Here is a 20,920-nt window from a genome sequence, read left to right as displayed (position 1 = left end):
TTTCCTACTGAAATTTCTTCTTTGAATTCTTGTTTTTCTAATTTCTGTTTATCTTTCCTTTCAGTTTAATCCACCCTTTATCTCATTCCTTCTTTCTTTTGTCTTTATTAAATTTTAACAAAAGTATTTCACCTCTCTCTCTTCGCAGCTCCAGGCGGTCTAGCTGTCTTGTTATGCAATGTCAAGGCCTGTAAGCTGAAGGGCGTGGTCTCTCAGGCCCGCCTCCTATGTTGCTCCGCCCCTGATGACAGCACTGAGCTGCTGGTAACCGCCCACAGGCTCCACCCCCGGAGACAGAGTTACCTTCCTCAACTACCCCGTAATCATGGTCACAAAGATAATAACAATAACAATAAAAATAATCACTGAAGATCGTGAATAAATTAAACAACATAAAAAAATAAGTTTAATGATTATTAAGCTAACAGCAATAGCAAATTTTTTTTGTGTCTTGGAATTCAAATGGTCCCCCGATTATTAGTGCCTAATCAAATAAAAGTGGCACATTCATTTGCTCTCACACTGTAGAAATGTTAGCTTACATGGTAATGCGTTGTTAGCAAGCTAATAACACGTTATCTAACTGTTAACCAGTCACAACAGCTAGTCAAGCTAACTTACGGTTATTTTGCCTTAACCAGTAGTGACTGTATCTATCTGGTTTGTTTTAAGTCAAGGGGTTCATGTTATCATTTGTCACGTCAATCAATGAAACATGGAAGCTGTTATTTCTGTACACTCGCAACGTCTCCTTTTTCAGGAAGATGACGGCTTCATCCATCCTCACCAGTAAAACAGGCAATGTTTTACTGGTTAAAAGGCAATGCCAAAGGGCCTTGACCAAGCAACCACTAGTGGCTGTATGACGGGAGCAAAAGAGGAATTCAGATAAAGTGTTTTTAAATAAAGTCCCTGTAAGGAGGTAGGATGTGAAGGTGAATGGGTCAAACCTGGGACTTTCACACAGGAGAAATGCGTTCAAGTTCCCAGTGAAACCAAGTAAATGTTTAGTTATTTTGAGTTCTAAGTATAGCATTACTGATTTCTGTCACGTCCGTCACGAGACTTACATACTTTCCTTACTTTAACCTGGACCACAATATTTTCCTAACCCAATGAAGTGGTTTTGTTGCCTAAACCTAACCAACCTTTTTTCAATGTTTTCCACTTGTTAAACTTCACGTGACTTAGGTACTTACGTACACATTAAGGTCCGATAAGCCTGTCGCTGGACTGACACAGGAAAAACTCTTGTATGGTCGTTTTGGAACACTTGACGATCGACCTGTGTTGTTTAGGTAGGAGGACGTGTTGGACGACTCAGATGTCACCTACAACTGGATGAAAGTGGCTTTTGGGATTTTCCGGGTAATCACTCACCAACTCTCTGTTTATCTCGCTCTCGTGTGTTCAGGTGACCCGGACAGAGAGCTGCAGTCCAGCAGAGGGTTTGGGAGCTCCTTCAGCCCGACCTGCAGGTCGACAGCCGGGCGTGGCGAACTATAAAGGCTGCGGGTTTGAGGTGAAGGGGAAGGGGCTGTGCAGGCCCCCTCCCTCACCAACTGCACCATCAGATAGACACAGCGAGGGGCCATCGCACAGGACATGCCGAAGACATAATGTGCACCAGTGTACTTTTATTGTGAAAATCATGCTCTGCTGTGGCTAAGCAACCACAAAAAGCTGCTGACCATCACTTAGCTAGTTAGTAGTTGTTATCTTACAGTTGCATCGCTGTTGTTTATTGATTAAAAGCTCAGTTGATCATACGTTTCTTCGAGTTCTTGATCTCTGCTTTCAGCTGATTGGACAGCAGAAAACAATCTGTGATGACATGGTATTTATGAATCTTGTGATTACTAATTAAATGGTGATAGATCCTTTAAATAGGTGTCAATACCAAATAATAGTTTGATAAGCCTGATCCTTCAGCACTGGAACAATTAATAATGAATCAATACGTAATCGATTACGTGAATACATCGATTCGCATTCCGTGCGTTGAAATGTTGCTGCCTCCGATGTTAGCAGGGATTCCCCCGGACAAGCTGCAGATACAAGATCTCGACTTCATGCATCACGCACCTGGGGGTGTCTACTATACACGCAAATTCGCCATTTTGCGCACAATAGACACGGTTTTTCCAAAGCGTGCATATGTGACGCCTGAGCATGAGAACAGGCTGGATGTCCACGAATACGTGAAGCGAAAGTATCCTGGACCACTTTGTTCAGACGGCAGCGCCGCAAATCCTGCTTCTCCTGTCTCCACACAAGCACGGCACATTATCAGCACGAGCACACGTAGTCCGTTAAAATGTATTTATCTCCTTCATGTTAAAAGTAATTTCTGCCCCGCTGCTGTCATGGTAACGTAACGTTACATGTTACACGTGTCATCTAACGTTCAGCCGTTTCATATTTTTCTGTTTTTCAATGGCCACGTATGAGCGAGAAACCACACTGATGCAGAAATACATCTGACTATCATACCGCATTACTCAATATTGAAATAAGTCCATGTCAGTAACATTTAAAGTTTTAAGTAAAGAAGCCTAATTAATGTCTGTTATTGTTATTATCACAACACATCAGTGACGTGGAATATTATTGATTAGACATGCTCTGATATTTATTTTGGATAAATTGGTACTTTAATCTGCAATTTTTGTTTTTCTTTAGAATACACAAAATGTGTTGTGAGATTTATCGACTAATCAAAAAAATAATCGTTATATTAATCGATTTTAAAAATAATCGTTATGTACAGCCCTAGTTCATGGCATTGCTCAGGGGCACCTTTGGCAGTGATCCGTGCTGGACTTGAATCTGTGACTCTCCGGTTACCAAGCCAAGCCCCCACAGACTGAGCTCATGTGGCACAATTAGGCTACGTTCAGACTGCAGCCCAAAGTGACCCAAATCCGATTTCTTTGCTCATATGTGACTCAGATCTGATCTTCCAAGTCACATGGAATCAGATCTTTTCCAGTTCGGAGAGGACAAGCTAACCGGAGCTAACCTCTGTTGCCCCCTGATTACTTCTGTAGCCTGCAACACGGTGCCGCGTGTGACACCGAGATTTATTGTCTGCGCATGCGGGTCACTTTCAGGCCGCGGACAGTTCACAATGAAGTCTGATATGGGCCACATTAAGGCCTGCAGTCCAAACGCAGCCTGTGTGATCACAAAATTAAAGGGAAATAAATTTCTCACCAGTTATCAACGCAAGCGAAAGAAAAGATTATTAAGATATTTTGGTCTTGCAATATTGTATTTTTATTGCTCCATGACAAATAACACATTAATTTGTGCTAAATAATACGTCTGGTCCTCCATTTGTCCAAATTTCACTTTTCTTCCTACTTCTAATAAACCAGTCGACTACTACTACTACTATTACTACTACTTCTTCCTTCGTCTTTGTATGTATTCAACATAGTGATGAAACACTATCTGTAGAGCAGTTTGTCTGTTTGGGATACTGTAGAAACATGGTGGTGCAACAGTGTATGTAGATATAAATGACTCATTTTAAGGTACTTAAAACATATCGGTTCATTATGTAAGGTCTTTATACTGCACTAAAAACATAGTTACATTGCATTTCTGTCAATAGATCCTTAACAGGTAGATTCTGACAGGTATGTTTTTCTGTTGTGTGGCCTTTTTTGACACAGCCGTAATGAAAGAAAAAAGTAGAGAAATTTAAAATCTTAGATTATATTCTTCTGTGTCCAATATATAGAAATAAAATTATTTTATTTTACTTAATCGATGAAATATGAATTGAATTGTATTTTCCTTTAGCTTTGGCAATACTGTTGTATTAACATTCATGCCAATGAAGCAAATTTCGTTTCGACCTGACTTCTTTTCTCAGTGAGATGGAAGAATTTAGAAAGTTGCGTGGTGCTGCAGAGAGCCCCCAGCTGCAGTAGTGCATGGATCACGCGTAAAATTCATCCAGCCAGAGGGAACAATCACCAACTGTTCACAGCACGGTGTTCATAATAGCAACACAACCCATCGTCGGTATCAGAGAGGGAACGGGGCGTCGAGGTGTACAGGGAGAGGAGATTGCGGAGCGACCGGGCATGGTGCGGACGGTCTGTGATTGTTCCCTCTGGATGGATGAAGCTCAATCTGCTGGCATTTCCTCGCATCTGGGTCATTCCAGCGTACTGTAGCTGTTTCTGCTGGGATTTCCCAAAGCAGTTTTTCAGGTGTGCTGCTCCAAGTAGTACTTAGTGCAATCTCAGGCAGGATGGGCAGGTACATACGATTTCCACATACTCGGGACGCACTGAATGAAACAAACCAAGTTTTTATGCAGTGGCTGCTTTTACTCCCGACTCTCTACGGCGGAAACCATTAAAACACGCAAAACCCTAATTTAACTAGTGCCACCTCCATTGTGTTCGCTCCTGTTGTCATCTACACAATAATTCTTAGTTAATCACCCATAACAGGTACTAAAATTACATGTGCAATATTTGAGAATGCAATCGCAATTTAGTACTGTTTATTCGGGGTTATAGTAAATCCGGCCCTATGTGTTGTGTTTACTGCCACTGTCTTTTGGTGGCTCACTTATCAGGTTTGCTAATGCTGAAGCAACCAGAAGCTACATGTGTGAGACAGTTGGACAGAGTTGTGCTTTTCATATTGTTTGAGTTTTGTAGGAATAATCATTAAATACCAACATGAGCAAAACAAATGTGTGTAGTTCCTGTTTAAACAGTCAGAGTGAGACCTCTGTTCTGACTGTCAGAGCTCTGTGATGGTTCCTGGCTGACAGGCCGAGCAGTCGGTCTCTCAACGGTCGTCCTCTGATTGACGGCCAATCACAGGTATTGTCCAAGAACGAGACTCCTCCTTCCACATCTTCAGCCAGAGCTCTCAGCCAATCACTAGTCTGTGTTAGGAAGACTGGAGCGCGAAGCCCCGCCTCCTTCAGGTGGTCAGCGTGCGTGAGAACAAGTAAAGCGTGACGCCGCCATTCTGGACCGAAGAGAGTCTGAACATCAACACAAAATACACAAATCACCCAAACAAACACACACATTACATTGTGGAGGTGTGTGTGTGTGTGTACCTCCATGTGATCCTCCAGGTGTTTGGTGCCGTGCGGCAGGTCAGCTCTCACAACCAGCACAAGCACGTGCACGCCCTCGGGGCAGAGTTTGTGCACGTCCTGTGGGCGGGGCAACAGAGGCGGCGTGTCAATCACTCTCAGCATGAGGTCAGACTCCGCCCCTGCCTTCTGAAATACTTCTGGAAATTTCGGCTGAGGACTGGAATCCTTCGTTACAGAAAGGCCAGAAATGCAGAGGCCTGTTTGGAATTCCTCTCCACCTGCCCAGCAGAGGAATTTATCAATAAATAATTTTAATTGTGGATTATTTTTTTTACCTGAAAGTTAAACAGGATCATTTCCACCAGCTAAAAGAAAAACACCTATGAAAAGAAAAATTGTAGGTCAAAATAACGAGAGAATAAATCTATTTTTTAAATTATGGAGAATCTAATTTTTAGTTTTTGACCTTAGGAGTACTCACAGGTCTAGCTGGCTAACTGTAAGGGCTAACAGGCTAGCAGGTACTGTTTACGTCCCTCTGACATTTGTTCTCAGGATTGTTCATTTCATTCAATAACACAGTGTTAGTGTGTTAGCTCAGTTTTAAATGCTGCCGTAACCTTTAGTAAGTCACAATTTAAGTTAAATATGTGAAGCTGGAATTTACAAGTTCACAGTTGTAAATTGTAACTGTCTGTACGCCCCCTTAATTTGGATTTGCGACTCGGAAAGTCAGGAGCACCGCACTATCCCCGACTTGGTGATCCAAGAAGGCTGCTCCATGTATCAACAGTTAGTGAAAGCTGGTGTTTATACTGTCTATTAGTACTTCTGTGTATTTGTGTCTCACATGAATTTTTGAAATAAACTAGAAATAAAATATGTAAAAAGTATTGGTATCGTATTGGCATACCAGCCTGGGTATTACTTGGTATTGGAACGAATAGGAATTAAGTGGTATCGCACATCACTGGTTACCAGCTGAAATAGCTTTGTTTTGGAACACATTACACCTTGCTTGTCAGGACCCCCCTACTCTGCTTCTGATTGGCTAGTAGTCCTTACCTACCTAGGTACTGCACACGTGAAAGATTAAATAGAAGTGAGATGCTTCACTTGGTAGCTAAAACTGATCCTTCAACACGCAGGGTGAAAAGAGGTGCCTCAGCAATGTGCAGTGTGGTATTTTTTTGAAAATGCAACCATGTAAACCTGTTCCTATCCTATAAACCCCTAAATAAAATTATGAACCTGAAAATGAGCATAAAATACATTTTTCTTCTTGATGACCTTCCACAGAAAGCTAACGTGACGACTCTAAAAGTAAATCTGTAAAGCTACTGACCAATCAGAGCATTCCCCACAGAGCTCCTCCCACTCTGCCTGTCGCCCAGCAACAGCACATTCAGTGCCAGCACATTACGCTCGCCACCACTGAGGATTCTGAAAGGGCTGTTGCCACGCCAACTCTGTTTCATGCCGACGGCCATCTCAGGATATGTTGAACCTACCTTTTAAAATAAACAACAAACAACAACATAAACACAGCTTCTAGTGATTGCAGAGTAAATACTTTGCATCCTGAATGCATCCCTTTAGCATATTAAAACTTCTGGGTAAGTTGGCAAAATAATGCAAATTCCCTAGAAAGCAAACTATCGCTTTAAATGTTTTGCAATCTACAATAAAATTTGTTATAGGTGACTTATTGCTAAAATTTTGCTAAAATTATTTCATTTAAATCTAAAGGTTTTAACCTGAGAATCACAAGCAGCTTAAAATAGCTATTCTATCAGTAAATCACAACTTTCTTTCTTTAAATCAGTTTTTTCAGTGTGTGTGTGACTCAATTTCACCTAAAACTTACCTTAACCTGACTTTATAGGTGTCTCATAATGATCCAATATAACAGTCGATGAACCTGCTACTAGTCACTTTAGGAATCCATATTTTATTTACGTACAAAACATCTAAAGTCTTAACAGAATTAACAGAATTTGCAAGAGTGAGTCTTACCTGCTTTACCGAACCAGGAGAGGCAAACGCAGACACATTTCCTGAACAGATATGGGAGGTTGTATGTGGTTACTGGTTAATTAATAACCACTCCAGCCCATATGTAGTTTTATGAGGTTGTAAAACTGACAAACATCCCTGCAATTTAGATTTCAAGGGACACCTTGACACCTATTTCTATTTAAGGAAAGAATGTGAATTCTTCTTTCACCAAAGCCTGAAACTAACTGGATTTTTACAGTAAAACCAGGATAAACATACTGGTCCAACCCATTCTCACTCCCAGTGCTTGGAGTAGAAAAAATAGGTGGCAGTACTCACAAGAACAAGATGAGAAGATATTTTAACTGTTTTTTTTAATTTATAAATATTCAATGCTGACATACATCAGTGAGGAGGTCTGGGGGTCCTCCCCCAGAAGACTTTAAGCATCAAACACTTAATTTCCTGCATTCTGGAGACATTTTCTGCACCAATTTATGGTGGAAATATATATATAAATAAAATTTATATGAAGGGAAACAAAATTAAGGTGGCAGGTGACAATTCAAAATATAAAAATATAATGGAGTACAGTGCAGTAATCAGCTTTTGGACAATGCACATTTGTTTCTTCTATATTTCACTTGCATTGCATGTTTTCTTATTGTGCATTGTTTCATTTGTTAATTAACATTTCTTGTTGCAAGCATAGACTGTATATAAAAAGGTTGCAAGCTGTTTTTCAGAACATTTTTAACAAGAGCTTTTTCTGATTCCATATCTGTCAATATTTTTAAATGGCCCGCCCCATCCAGGCTGTGATTGGTCGGTTCACAGAAAGTGACATTGCCGACCTACATTCAGCACACGGCTGCATGAAAGTCACCTGAGCTTCTCTTCTCCCTTGTTTCTCTCCACTGACAGAGGAGTGTCACGTAGCAACACGATATGGAGAGGGCGAGGAGAGCACTCCTCCCGACTCATCACGTATTGATGCTTAGTCAAGGCCCATTGGCGTCACTTTTTAACGCCCCGGGTACCCCTTAAGCATCGAGTTTAGACATTTAAGGCTCTGGTTAGACTTTCAAATTAAAACATTAGTGTTTCGAAACATCGCCATCTCGAAACAGCACATTATTAAAGTCGTGAAACGTTGCAATTTGGTTAGTTTAAGCAAAAAAAGTACTTTGTTGGGTTTAGGTAACTAAACTACTTGGTTAAGGTTCGGAAAACATCATGGCTTGGGTTAAAATAACTACATACGTCAGTTAAGAAATAAGTTACAAACGTCACTTGCGTAACTTAAGCAATTTACGTAACTTGCTAACTGAATGTTGATCAAGGGACAAATAGTCGGGCTTCTTAAGCAATTTACGTAACTTGCCTAACTTCAATGTTGTTTCTCAAGGGACACGAACCCCGGCCTCCTGGTTCAAAGTCGGGCTTCTGGCCCGCCATCCACCCCAACCACGTCCTTACTCAGTCTTTTCTGTCAAATATCAAATACCTGCCTTTACTGTCAAAGACTGACGCTACAGGGATTCCCCCACTTCGTTGAACTATGACACCATGAGGGATCCCCAGTGCGTTACAAACTGCTGTCGCTGGGTCTTGACCATGCGTCCACATGTGAAGAGTTGGCTGGTCTGACCTGTTGTCGACCCTCAGTGTGAACCAGAGATGCTCACAAGTCTTTCTAGACAAGTCTTTGAGCTAGAGTCCAAGTCAAGTCTCAAGTCTCTCGTGGTTATTACGAATGCTGTTATTACAATCCAGGTTGCTAATAAAACTGCATAGCTATAAGGAATTCTGTAACTGCAACCTGTTTTTCATTTACAGAGCACAACCATTTAATGTGAAATGCAATTAATGACAGCTTATTAAATACTGTAAGTCAACACACTCCCCAGACTCTTAAACCCAGTGTAACGTTAACTAAATAAAACTGTGACTTGCATAATCAACAATAAACCTGTAACCTGTTTTTAACTTACAGAGCACAACCATGTAGCCTAATGTACAATGCGTCTACAATTATAGACAGCTTATAAACTACTGTAAGTCAACAAACCCTGTTGACTCTCAAACCCAGTGTAAGTTATAACTAAATAAAACTGTAAAGTTACATGGTCAACAATAAAGCTGTGACCTTTTTCTAGCCAACGGCAATAATTAAGGTGATGGCAGCCAGCGGGACGTAAATAATTACATTAATTGACCACCACAAGTTTGGCAAGTAAACAAAGCAAGAAGCAAGCTAACGTTAGATGGCCGATGCTGAGCTAAATATGTTTACTCACCACAGGTTACTAACCTATCTTGCGTTCAGCGCTTCTTTGTTTGGGTCTTGTTTTATGAAGTTTTAAAGCCAAAGTTTATGATGAATGGCGGAGCAGCTGCCGGTGTTTGTTGTCCTCTCTCACGTGCGGCCGCGTGCAGCAAATGTTACGTGTTACGTAGGCAGGTTATAGGTAACGGAGGGAGGGAATAACAGGCTTAGACTGTCTTTTAGTACAACCAAACTCTGAACAAGAAACTTTTAGTTGACTAAAATGTTACAATTAACGTTCATGAACTGGAAACACACTGCGAAAGGGTCAAAGCTCCTATAGGCCTTTCAGACACAAAGCAACAACGGTACAGATGCGTTTTGAAACCCTTTATTTTTAATGGCTTGTGACGTGCCAGTGCAGTGCGGGTGTGTTGATGTGTCAACCAAAGCGCAGTGCACTGCTTGGCAAGCCGCAGTCAAAGTTCAACCTAGTTGTACCACTGCACTGACGGCCAGCGCAGCACAAAGTGTTTGAAAGGGCCTTTAGACGAAAACACAGCACCCAAAAACATGTTCACATTGCGGTGAATACGACTCTCCTCTTGCGTGGTTTACAGGTCACTGTGGTAGTGACATGTCAATCTCAAGGTAGTCCCGCCATAAAGCATACTTTGCTTTATTGTTAATTTTCCATATTTTACTAAATGAATATCACGCTGTGTTGAAGAAGACTTGAAACTATTGACTTAGGAAAGTGTTTAGTGAGGTAATTAATCAAGTGAAAAGTAGGGTCATTTTGACATTTTGGACTTCTTGCTGCAACCAGTCAAGTCGTCCCCTGCTGGCCATTAGACAGACTGCGAGTTTAAGGCACTTAAGGCGCATTGGCTCTTATTTTCAGACCTGGAGGTTGCAGCTCGGTCCGACCCTGTGGAGGAGAGAGCTGTGGTCTACCCTCAGTGTGAATGTGAAGCAGCTCTGTCATTGTTCCCTGAGTAAAATAAAGTTTGAGAATGAACTGTTTGTGCCTCAAGCTGCCGCAGAGAGAAACATCATCAACAACAACAACATCATCTGCTCACAGTTTATCCTGACTGAGTCTGAAACCACAGAGATAAGATAATCTGAAGCAGACTGCACACCCACACATGCATTTTCATCCGCAGCACGTGGATGTCTTTTCTGTTATGTCCGTATGTCAATGCCTCCTATTTGTGTATCAAACTACCAACGTTGACATTTTGCCTTCTCCAGTCACCTAACATAATAGGCTACTAAGCAACAGGCAGCGTTGACTGTTTTTTTCGGCCTCTAGGTGGCAGAACAACCAGCTGAAAACACATCAATGGCTGAGAGCAGAAAGCTGTTTTACTTTACCGTTTTAATCATATTATCATCAGAACAACAGGGAAAACTGTGTGTGTGAGAAGCTAAGCTGTGACATCAAGGAAACAGGGAAACACTGATGGCAAAGTGACGATAATGCAGATAGGTGTGCGTGTGTATCAAGGACCTTTACTGAACACAACGCAATGGGGAAGCTGGGGAACACGGACTGAAGAGCGACGCAAACATGTAAAAGACAGTGTGTGTGTTATCTTTATAACAACCATGTCCAAACTGAGGACAGTGATGCCCACCAGCTACCAACCACAAAATAGGGAGCATGCTCACACAAAATCACGTTACTGTCCTCTCTCTCGATGTCAATGAGACGCCAGAATATTGAAATCGATTCTCAGAAGTTTTGAAGGTTTTGGGAAACAATGAAATCAACATACGTGATGTTTTAAAACCTTTCCTCACAAGGATTCAAATATCTAATCAGAATCAGAATCTCTTTTATTGGTCAGGTATGCGTACACATGTGAGGAATTTGCCTCTGGTCCTACATTAATCTCAACTGTGTGCAGATACATGAACATATGAACAGCAATATTTGTGTTTTAAAAAAAGCTAAAATTAAAAATAGATAGCAAATAGTACATAGGGAGGTGAAGTAGTTTGAGTCGCAGGGTTGTTGCACAGGGATTGTTCCTGACACTGTGTGTCTGGAGTCAGCTGTTCTTCAGAGTGATGGCCTGTGGGTAGAAAGTGTTCCTGAGTCTGTTGGTTTTGGCCTACTAGAGGGGAGAAGCTGGAACGAGTTGTGAGGAGGGCTGGAAAGGATCTACATGCAATGATGTTCTCATTTCCTGGCTCTGGATATGTATAAGTCCTGAATAGAGTCTAAAATGACTTGTGTTTACCGTGGTGGCTGTTGTTGCAGGTGTCAGGTATTACACTCCAAAAGTGTCCATACTTATGACGTTTAATATGATAACAGTAGCAGATACCGTTGAAAGTCGTAGTATTTTTTTGTGAACAAGTAATTATATGTGTAACCTAACTTCAATAACAACATTCAACGCAGATTTTTTGTTTCACATGGTCCTGTTTCTGGCCCACCCGTCACCCCCAACCACTAACTAAGACTATTATGTTAAATATCCTACGCTTACCTATAACTCTGAACTCTAAGTGACGCTAGAGGCCTTCCCCCAGTGCGTTAAAGTATGACGCTAAGGTGCGCCCAGTGCGATACAAACTCCAAAGTTTTTTGACGACTTGGGACAGGTTGCTCATATCAGGCAAAACCCATGGGTCATTTTGAAAGGCAACAAATTAGGTATTTTGTTTAGTTTGATACATTGTTGGTTTCTGCAGGTATCAGGTACATTTAAATGTTTTAAGATCCTTGTTAACTGAATATTTAAGGATTAAAACCATGAATGTAGTGTGATGGAAAGTTTACGTTTTATAAAGCTATGAAACATCTGATGTTACTCAACTAACTGAGACAAAAGAAGAAAATAGATCAGATAAAATATTTTTGGACCTCATAAAGTCCAATGTAAGACAATCTAATGTATATTTTTCTATTTAATGACCCACGGACTCTGTCATTCGTTTCATTCAGCTGTCTGTCTTTCATTACAGGATGACGAAATCACCTGTTATCCTTATGAAAGATATTTAAATCGTCCAGCAGTTTAAATATCTGAGGGTGAGCTTTAACTCTGTGGTCATAAATACATTTTATCTACACAGATGGAATCATTTCCTTGTGTCTTTACAGTCCTGTGAGGATTTTTCTTCCTCTTTGTTCATCTTATCACGTCCCACCAGTACTGGGAAAAACATTCACAGCCTGGTTTTCCAATTCATGTGGTCCAACTAGATTTGGGCCTCTCTGTCTGAGATATTAAAAATGTGACCTGGTGCAATAAGGTGACCGGATTTCATAATGTTATTACATATGAAATAAAAAAGGGGGACAAGTTTGGTTTTATAATCTGTCAAATATAACTCTTCTGAATGAAATCAAGTCATTTTGAGGCAGAATCTACCTTTCAGTCAATAAGTAGTGGCTTCAGTCACTTTCTGGCAAGTGCTGCATTACATGGGTTGTATTGGCCATTTAAAGGTATTTCAACAGGTAAACTGGAAAATAATGCAGAGTCATAAGATAACTGCAAAAGAGTTCATGTCTTGTTTCTACATATGACTCAGCAGTGAGTCGTGTTATTATAGGCTACATTCTGTTTTCCAAATATAAACAAGGCTTTTAGACATAGGCCTACCAAACACATAATCCATCTGCAACAACGGGCTTCTATTATTGCCTATAACCACGTAAATGTCCGGCCTGGTTACGCTTTAAACTGCAAACACTGATTGGCCACAACTGTGGTTATTCTCTGAGTTATAATCTGAGCTTTGTGGGGGTCTCTAATATAGCCTATTAAATAACGAGACAGGCGGATGATATTTTAACAGTATTTTGAATAAATATTCAATGCTGAAATATCAGTGTGGAGGTCTGGAGGTCCTCATCCAGAAGACTTTGAGCAATTTCCTGCATTCTGAAGACATTTTCTGCACCAATTTATGGTGGAAATGCTTTTTATATGAAGGGAAACAAATATAAAAATATAATGTAAAATAATGCAGGACACAGCAGCTTGTTGTTTTAGCTTAAGTTACTTTTTTGGACAATGCATATTTGTTTCTTCTATATTTCAATTGCATTGCATGATTTTTTTTTTTATTGTTTAATTTGTTATTTAACATTCCTTGGAGCTGTTTTTCAGAACATTTTTAACAAAAGCTTTCAAAAAGTGAGGGAGACGTTGTAAATGACATCTGTCAATCTATCTATCTGTCAATATTTTTAAATGTCCCGCCCCATCCAAGCTGTGATTGGTCAGTTCACGACAAGTGACATTGACAAGCTACTTTATAAGGTGTTAACAGACCTGAAATCAGATTTTATGTGGCCAGAAAGAGCGTGCAGCGTGTTAAAGTTGTATCTCTTTACGTCTACAGCTGCATCTGGATCAAACAGACAAAACATGCAAACAAACATCACTTTATGTCCATGGTAATAGCAAAGGTATGTCTTTGCAATACTTTATCTCTTTTCTTTTAATGGAATAATCACAATTGTGGCCAATAAGTGTTTGCAGTTTATAGCGTAACCAGGCCTGACATTTACATGGTTATAGGCAATAACAGAAGCCTGTTGTTGCAGATAGACAATGTTTTTGGCAGGCCTATGTCTAATATCCTTGTTTATGTTTGGAAAACAGACTGTAGCCTGTAATTAACATGACTTACTGCTGAGTTATATATAAAATAAAGACATGATCTCTTTTGCAATTATCCTTATGACTCTGCATTATTTAACTTCCTGTGTACCAACCAATCCAGTAGTTTTTACCTGTTGAAATGCCTTTAAATGGCCAATACAATCTATTTAATGCAGTATTCTACTTGCCAGAAATGACTTGCTTATATTGCGGGCTATATTTGACAGATTATAACTCACCTTGTACTTTTTACCTCTGAAAATACCTTTAAACGGCCAAAACAACACATAAAATGCAGTATTCTACTTGCCGGAAAGTGATTGCAGCCTCTACTTACTGACTGAAAGGTAGTTTCTGCCTCAAAATGACTTGATTTCATTCAGAAGAGTTATATTTGACAAATTATGAAACAGAAATTGTCCCCTTTTTTATTTCATATATAATAACATTATATTTTTTTAATGACCACCAAACCAAAAATATCCACTGTTTTCATTTCAGAAATCTGGTCACCTAACTAAAAAAGGATGTGTTTAGCTTAGCTTAGTAATAAAGATAATAAAGAAAGAAAATACACATAACACATTTGTATCTTTTATTTAATCCTCACATAAAGACACGTTTAAACATGACAATTAGTTGTTTTAAGCAGAGTTATAGTGTCCCACAGGGCAGAGCAGAGTGTGGTTAAAAATGAACATCTCAAGAAAACAAGCCAAGATAAATTACCAGCAAGAAGCTTTCAAGCTTTGTTGTTGCTGATATGAGGCTTCGTACTTTCTTTACGTTAGCCTTTGGTTAATTTAAACAGGCTAATCTTTCATCACTATAGTCCTAGAAAGTATTACATCGATGTGATTGTGGCCTAGCCTGTAGCCTTTTTACACAGCTACACAGCTCTAGCACAGGAAGATTAGCATACAAACTATATTTGTAAAATTACTAATGCAGTTAAGGAACTTAAGATAGCCTAAATTGAAGATTTACTGAATTAGCAGCAGTATGAGGAACAACAATTACAAACACTGTGTAAATTTATCAGGAAGTTAACTGGCTTGATTACCAGTTTCAATGCTACTAGCCTGCTGATTCTGCTAGCAAGCAATGTTAAAAGACTAAATACAAAATGGCAACCATATATTAGTAAATTTAGCTTATCATATCATTATTAATATACACTACATGGCCGAAAGCATCTGGACTCCTGAACAATAACAAACACGTATGTTTGTCCTAAAAACGAGACACTCAGACATGTTGGAAATGACAGATCTTTTTTAATGGTAAAAACACAGATTAGTGATTGATTAGCAGACTCCTGTAAAATACAGAAACAGAAGATTCCCTCTTAAAGTGTTGAAAACAAACCCCCAAAATAAACTTGCAGAGGGACACGTAATAAACAGGCATTTCTACCAACATTCATCCAAAATATACAGGAACAACTTATAGAAAAATAACTCTATCACAATTACAACAGTGCAATAAAACAAGACGTCTGGACAAACCTCGGGCCTTAAAGTTTGAAAAGGGACAGATTTGGTTTAACGAAGCAACATTTCACAGTTTAGGGATGTGAATATGGATGTTAATTCTATTGCTCTTTTGCCAAATGGGTGTTACTGTGACAGCTCTTTGGAGGCTAATAGCCAAAGATCACCTGTTCATTGCTATAAAACTAAAGACAAAACTCACTTTAACTCTCGTCAGAGCTGTTGTAACATTTTTGTGTTTGCTGATTGCCCAAATGGTTAGAGAAATGTTGGTTAAGCTTTCTTTTTAAAATCAAGTTTACGTAAGACTTCTTAATGCATATTCTAAGGCTAGCTTATCAGAGTCATCAAAATACTTCCATAAAAATAAGAACATCTACTTAAATAAACCTATAATAAAGCAACTTCACAGATGAGATCATTAGTTCTTCATCATTAGTTACTGAAATTAGGGACGCTATCTCATGCTTATCTCCCGATTAGCACAACATTTACTTCTTTGAGAATAAAGATATGTTTTAGATAATATCTGTAGTGTGTTTTTTTCAAAGTAACAGCACATGATTGGATCTATGGGTTCTCAAAGCTTGCTGGAGGTCATTACAACCACATTTAACAGGTTTTCAATATTAATGCTCTGTGTAAATGGTGTCGAACCAGATTTCAAAGTGGTTTCTGCTTGTCTAGACACCCAGGAGGAAACCAGATCTGAACAACAAAGAGTTTCACTTCCCGCTCTGTGTGTGAATGCAGCCTGACAGGAAGCTAATTAGCATTGAAATACAAGGACGGTTTGGATGAGAAGGAGGGGTTACAGGGAGATTTGACAGGTGTAAACAGGTATGGTTATTCACCCCTCTCTCCATTTGTCTCTGTCCCACTCTCTCTGATTCCTGGTCTCTGCCTCTCGTTACCTCCGGGGTCGGTCATTGGCAGGAAGAGGAAGGTCTTTCCTTTCTTCCTTCCTTCATTTCAGGCCATTCTTTCTCCCTCCTTTGTCTTTGTTTTGACCCACCCCTCCTCAGTTTTTCTGGCACACGTGAAGTCTCGCCTTTGCCACCGCTGACGACGACTTTGAGGATGAAGACAGCAGCGATGTCTGGGGAGAGGAGTGGCGAGATGAGGAAGAGGACGCTGCAAACTTGGATTTTGCCGCTGCCGCCAGCAGTGATGACGAGGATGAGGATGAGGACGAGGACGAGGATATTGAAGGCTGGCCACTGAGATCTTGCAGCGTTCGGCAGCTAAATCCATCACCGCAGGGGCAGCGCTGGAACAGCTCCAGGCCTTGATTCCCCTTCTGGCGGTGTCGCGTGCAAACCTGTCCCTCCCGCAACACCGGCTTGCAGATGCGAGCCCAGAAGTGACGGGCGCAGCACAAACCACTTGAACAGTCTGAGGTGCGTAGACAGGGATCTCCTACCTGACCTGGAAACACAGAGACAGACACAAAAACTGTTAATACGATGACATACGAGGTGGAAAGCAGACTCATACAATAAATCTACATTAACTAATTATATCAAAAACAATGATTTCAATTGCTCAATGTCATGCCATAAAGAAGCAAAGAAGGTAGTATTGTAGAATGACAAGAACATAAATAATTTGTAAATAGTAAAGTAAAAACTTTCACAGAAAGTTTCATCTGCTTTAATTAAACAAGACAGGATCTCTGAAGTTGCTCCAGTCAAAATAAACAGTAATTGTGAATAAATCGGAGCACCACATTAAACCAATTATAAATGAGGTTTCTTGATGCTAATTAAGATGATATTAAGTGTGAAAGCACCAGCAGATGAGAAGAGGGAACAAAGGCTCACCTTTACCGGATGTCCCTTTGACGTCCACCTTCCCCCTCTTCCTCCATCCTTTCTTTTTAGACAGAGGACTGATCCTTCCATCCGAGTCTGGGATCCTCTCAGACACAAAACTATCCACTTGGGGAACACAGATATCTGAAGGAGATAGAGAGGAATGAATGAGCATTTTAAATAGCAACCATCATTCTAGTAAGCAGTTTAAATAAAAATTAAGTTTAAATGCTTTAGTAAACTTAGTGTGAATGATTAGTGAGATATCTTGAGTAAATGTCAAACTAGATTGATCAAAATCTAACAAAAGCTGTATAATAGCAATATGGTTTGTTGTGAAAACAGAAAAATGGTAAAGGAAGACTATCAGTGAGAGTAATATGGACTAAGATAGAGGTACAACTAGAAAAATGAAAATAAATCAAGATTTTATAAATCAGAATTGAGACATTTTAAATGTATGAGATTACCCTACAGTAATTATTATTGATTAATTATTAGTATTATTACTTACTTATTACAGTAAGCCAAAAGTTTTTATACCTTCGTTATACTAGCCTACTACAAAATAAAATACTAATGCAAGTTAAATGAGCCAGAGGAGCATAATAAGCCAGTCATTTAAAATATTTTAGCTCTTATTCAGAAACCATCACACTACTTCCATTTGTATTTTTTATACTCTTTTTGTACAACATTGTTTTATTTAGTGACGTAGCTTTCAGACACGCGGGGTATGTTGAATATAAAAGCCAATCTTACTGTTGTTGCAGCGGTTGCCCGGGCAACACATGCTGTCCCTAAGGCAGCGCCTCTTCCTCCTGCGGCAGCTCTGACAGCGCGAGTGGGCGGGGCCTTTGGCGGGGGCGTGGCAGTAGCTGCCCTCGCTGCACTCCAGGTCGCTCATGCACTGGTAGAGCTGCGGAGACACACGTGAACGTCACTGACTTTGGAACAGAACTCTGAAACATTGTATCCAGATTAAAGCCATTCGAACTGTCGGAACGCCGTTGTAGGGCCCTACGTCACAAACACACACTCACCGTCAGGTCCAAGTTTGGCTCCCACGCGCTCCTGTTCACTGGCAGCGCGTGGCCCTCCGTCAGGATCACCGTCCTGATGGCGTTCAGTCTGACTCGCGCCTCCCCGCCGCGGGAACACAACGCCAGCGCGAGCGTGAGACACACCATCAGCACCAAGTGACTGCTCATGACTGCTGCTGCTGCTGCTGGGGCAACAAATGAATACTTAAATACCCAAACACGCTGCACGTGCTTACATGGTAACTTCACTTCTACATTTAAATATTGATTCCTATCGTTTAGCTTAAAAAAACCCCCAACACATTTACATCCCGTTGCCCACTTTTAAACAAGTTTCCTCAGAATCTCAGCGAAGATAAATCTTATCTCAGTCTACAGTAGGCCTAGATGTCTATAAATTAATAAATAGGCCTAGCCAATAAAAGCCCACAACACTGCGAGGGTACAGCTTTATTTTGAAATGCCTCACGCATCATTTTTTACTGAAGCTGAAGCAGACTTGATGTTTGGGAAACATTAGTCTGCAAGAGTTTAGATCAGCCACCCCGAACGACTTTTACAAGATAATCTCACGTAAATTTAGCCTAGCCTACATCATTATGTTTAAATTTGGGTAGCTGGGAATTTAAAATCGTTTAATACCGTAAAATATTCCTGGAACAGGCAGAAAGTTGCAAAGTAAAAGCACCAAATCTTACCTGTTGCTTGCGGGGTGAAGTTCCTTTCCTCTGCAAGAAGTCAAAATGTGTCTTAAATTAATCCCGGTTTGTTGTTGCTGTTGTTTTAAAATCCCAGCTTCTCTCTTGTCGTGTCCAAAAAAACTCTCAGGTGAGCAGAAGAAGATGCTGCGTGTCTGACTGAAGGAATTCAGACAGGTGAGATGGATCCGGACCCTGGTCCACTTTATAGTCTGCTTCCACTGCAACCTCCCTCTCCGCCCACCGCCCACCGCCCCGGCCGCGCGCCCACACACACATCGATACCCGCGCGAGCCATTCACCTGCAGCCATCGATACACAGAGAGAAGAAGAGGCAGCGAGGGGGTTAAAGGAAGATGTCCGTGCTTTGCAACGTTAACGTAGGGCAAGTAGACTGCAGAGCACTCACTGAACATCACTAAAAACAACCTTTTCTTTAATTACCCTGGTTTTCATTTTCAAGTTGGCTATTTGAAACATTTAAATGACCATTTACATAAAGTATTCAGATATTCAATGTCTGAATGTATCAGTAGGAAGGATAAGAATAGCTTAGTTTTAAAAAAATAAAAAATACTCTTAAGTTTTAGCAGCAACATGTAAAAGTATAAATTGTGCCGGTGACTATGCAGTAGGCCTTTCCTATATTACTAGATTATTTTTACAGATGCATTTACAGTATAATTAAGCAGAACTGTACTATTGTTGTCCGTCAAGATGCTGCTAATTTGACTAGGTAATATTTTATGAACTCACTGTTTGTGTATGTGTGTGAAAGATGTTGTTTAAGATGTGAAATAAACATAGTGAAGTAAAAAAAAAAATCTCTCAAAATGTAGTGGAGTAGAAGTAAAGTAGCATAACACGAACACACTCAAGTAAAGTACAAGCCACTTAAAATTGTACTTGTCTAAACCCAGTTACATCCCGCTTGTTATGACTATTGTCTTTCTTGTGTGTTTGTGCATTTAATGTGTTGGAAGAGGTTCACACTGCAGACAGTCACTGACTCGCAGACCAGTTTACCTCTTTTATTTTCAGTTTATTAGGCCTACTTTTGTCCGTGCCGCCATTTGCTTGCTTAATAACTCCCTGTGATTTACATGGTATGCATTACTTTTAACGGTTGGATCTTTTATGTCTATTAAGAAATTGCATCTGATTTATTTTTATGTTGTTTTAGTCTGCCTGTTACTGCTTTTTCTTTTACTGAGGGCGGCTACGGACCTCTCGATTTCCAGCCCATCCTCACCAGATAAACAGCCTTATAGGTCAATTATAAAGCAGCTTATTATGACCCATATTTATGCTTTTTGTTTGGCCCCAACCTCTAGTGGCAGAAGAAGGACTTTCACTCAGCACACTAAGATTTGAGTCCTGCGTGAAAGAAAGTCAAAGTTGACATGTTTTAGGTAAAATAACATTTTGCAGATAACCTGCGTCACTACATAATGTATATATTTTAGGCCAAACCACTATCTTTTTAAATCTAACCAAGTTCTTTTGCCTAAATCTAATCATACTAACATTGTTTCACAATACTCACCACATTTTTTACTTCATACTATACTTAGGGTCCACTGGTTGCTGAACTGGTACTTGGCAAAGCTCGCTTTTGTTTTGGGGCACGGTCATTTATGTTGTTTTGAGGCAGTTGACAATTGACTTATTTGGGCGTTTAGATTTGAGGACATGTTGGATATCAGTAGGTCAGATTTGCCAGAGGAACTCCGGATGACTTTGTGACATCCATTTTTAGTTTGCGTAGTGTTGGTGGAAAGAGCGATACTATCTGTTCTGACACCAGTACCAGACTTTTACTGTTCCCGCACAATCATCCTGGTTATGAGGGTATTCACCTCCCTGTATGATTCTGATGGTGGAGACTGGT

At 40.2% G+C, this 20,920-nt stretch overlaps 2 protein-coding genes across 6 annotated transcripts; both read right to left on the bottom strand.

Moving 5' to 3' along the window:
• Positions 1-4,649: 4,649 nt before the first annotated feature.
• LOC119912290 (GTPase IMAP family member GIMD1-like) lies at positions 4,650-9,451 on the bottom strand. Of its 3 annotated transcripts, none has more exons than XM_038731429.1 (4): positions 9,393-9,451; positions 6,426-6,591; positions 5,099-5,358; positions 4,650-5,020 (listed from the first exon to the last, which is right to left on the bottom strand). In XM_038731429.1, the coding sequence occupies exons 2-4, from the start codon at positions 6,568-6,570 to the stop codon at positions 4,745-4,747; spliced, it is 681 nt and encodes a 226-aa protein (XP_038587357.1). In that variant the 5' UTR covers positions 6,571-6,591; positions 9,393-9,451; the 3' UTR covers positions 4,650-4,744. The 3 variants fall into 3 exon arrangements, with proteins under 3 accessions (XP_038587357.1, XP_038587355.1, XP_038587356.1); XM_038731427.1 differs by lacking the exon at positions 9,393-9,451 and adding an exon at positions 7,097-7,370; XM_038731428.1 differs by lacking the exon at positions 9,393-9,451 and having other exon boundaries at positions 6,426-7,090.
• A 5,787-nt stretch (positions 9,452-15,238) lies between these two features.
• Positions 15,239-19,804, bottom strand: LOC119912289 (dickkopf-related protein 2-like). Of its 3 annotated transcripts, none has more exons than XM_038731424.1 (5): positions 19,030-19,804; positions 18,332-18,516; positions 18,051-18,207; positions 17,298-17,432; positions 15,239-16,902 (listed from the first exon to the last, which is right to left on the bottom strand). In XM_038731424.1, the coding sequence occupies exons 2-5, from the start codon at positions 18,497-18,499 to the stop codon at positions 16,496-16,498; spliced, it is 867 nt and encodes a 288-aa protein (XP_038587352.1). In that variant the 5' UTR covers positions 18,500-18,516; positions 19,030-19,804; the 3' UTR covers positions 15,239-16,495. The 3 variants fall into 3 exon arrangements, with proteins under 3 accessions (XP_038587352.1, XP_038587353.1, XP_038587354.1); XM_038731425.1 differs by having other exon boundaries at positions 18,332-18,513; XM_038731426.1 differs by lacking the exon at positions 19,030-19,804 and having other exon boundaries at positions 18,332-18,980.
• Between the last annotated feature and the right edge of the window lie 1,116 nt (positions 19,805-20,920).

Source organism: Micropterus salmoides, unplaced genomic scaffold, assembly GCF_014851395.1.
Source record: "Micropterus salmoides isolate LMB-PRFRI ecotype aquatic unplaced genomic scaffold, ASM1485139v1 Ms_hic_scaffold_2, whole genome shotgun sequence".
Classification (NCBI taxonomy): Eukaryota; Metazoa; Chordata; class Actinopteri; order Centrarchiformes; family Centrarchidae; genus Micropterus; species Micropterus salmoides.
This window is presented reverse-complemented; position numbering and strand designations above follow the sequence as displayed.

What these genes read in the sequence shown, in the direction of transcription:
- LOC119912289 (XM_038731424.1), bottom strand. Translation starts at nt 18,499, where the DNA reads ATGAGCAGTCACTTGGTGCTGATGGTGTGTCTCACGCTCGCGCTGGCG. An exon ending in AGCCAAACTTGGACCTGACG is followed by an intron (nt 18,208 to 18,331) that starts GTGAGTGTGTGT and finishes GTGTCTCCGCAG; the next exon opens with CTCTACCAGTGCATGAGCGA. An exon ending in GGGCAACCGCTGCAACAACA is followed by an intron (nt 17,433 to 18,050) that starts GTAAGATTGGCT and finishes TATCTCCTTCAG; the next exon opens with ATATCTGTGTTCCCCAAGTG.
- LOC119912290 (XM_038731429.1), bottom strand. Translation starts at nt 6,570, where the DNA reads ATGGCCGTCGGCATGAAACAGAGTTGGCGTGGCAACAGCCCTTTCAGA. An exon ending in TGTGGGGAATGCTCTGATTG is followed by an intron (nt 5,359 to 6,425) that starts GTCAGTAGCTTT and finishes TCTGCTGGGCAG; the next exon opens with GTGGAGAGGAATTCCAAACA. An exon ending in ACCTGGAGGATCACATGGAG is followed by an intron (nt 5,021 to 5,098) that starts GTACACACACAC and finishes GTTGATGTTCAG; the next exon opens with ACTCTCTTCGGTCCAGAATG.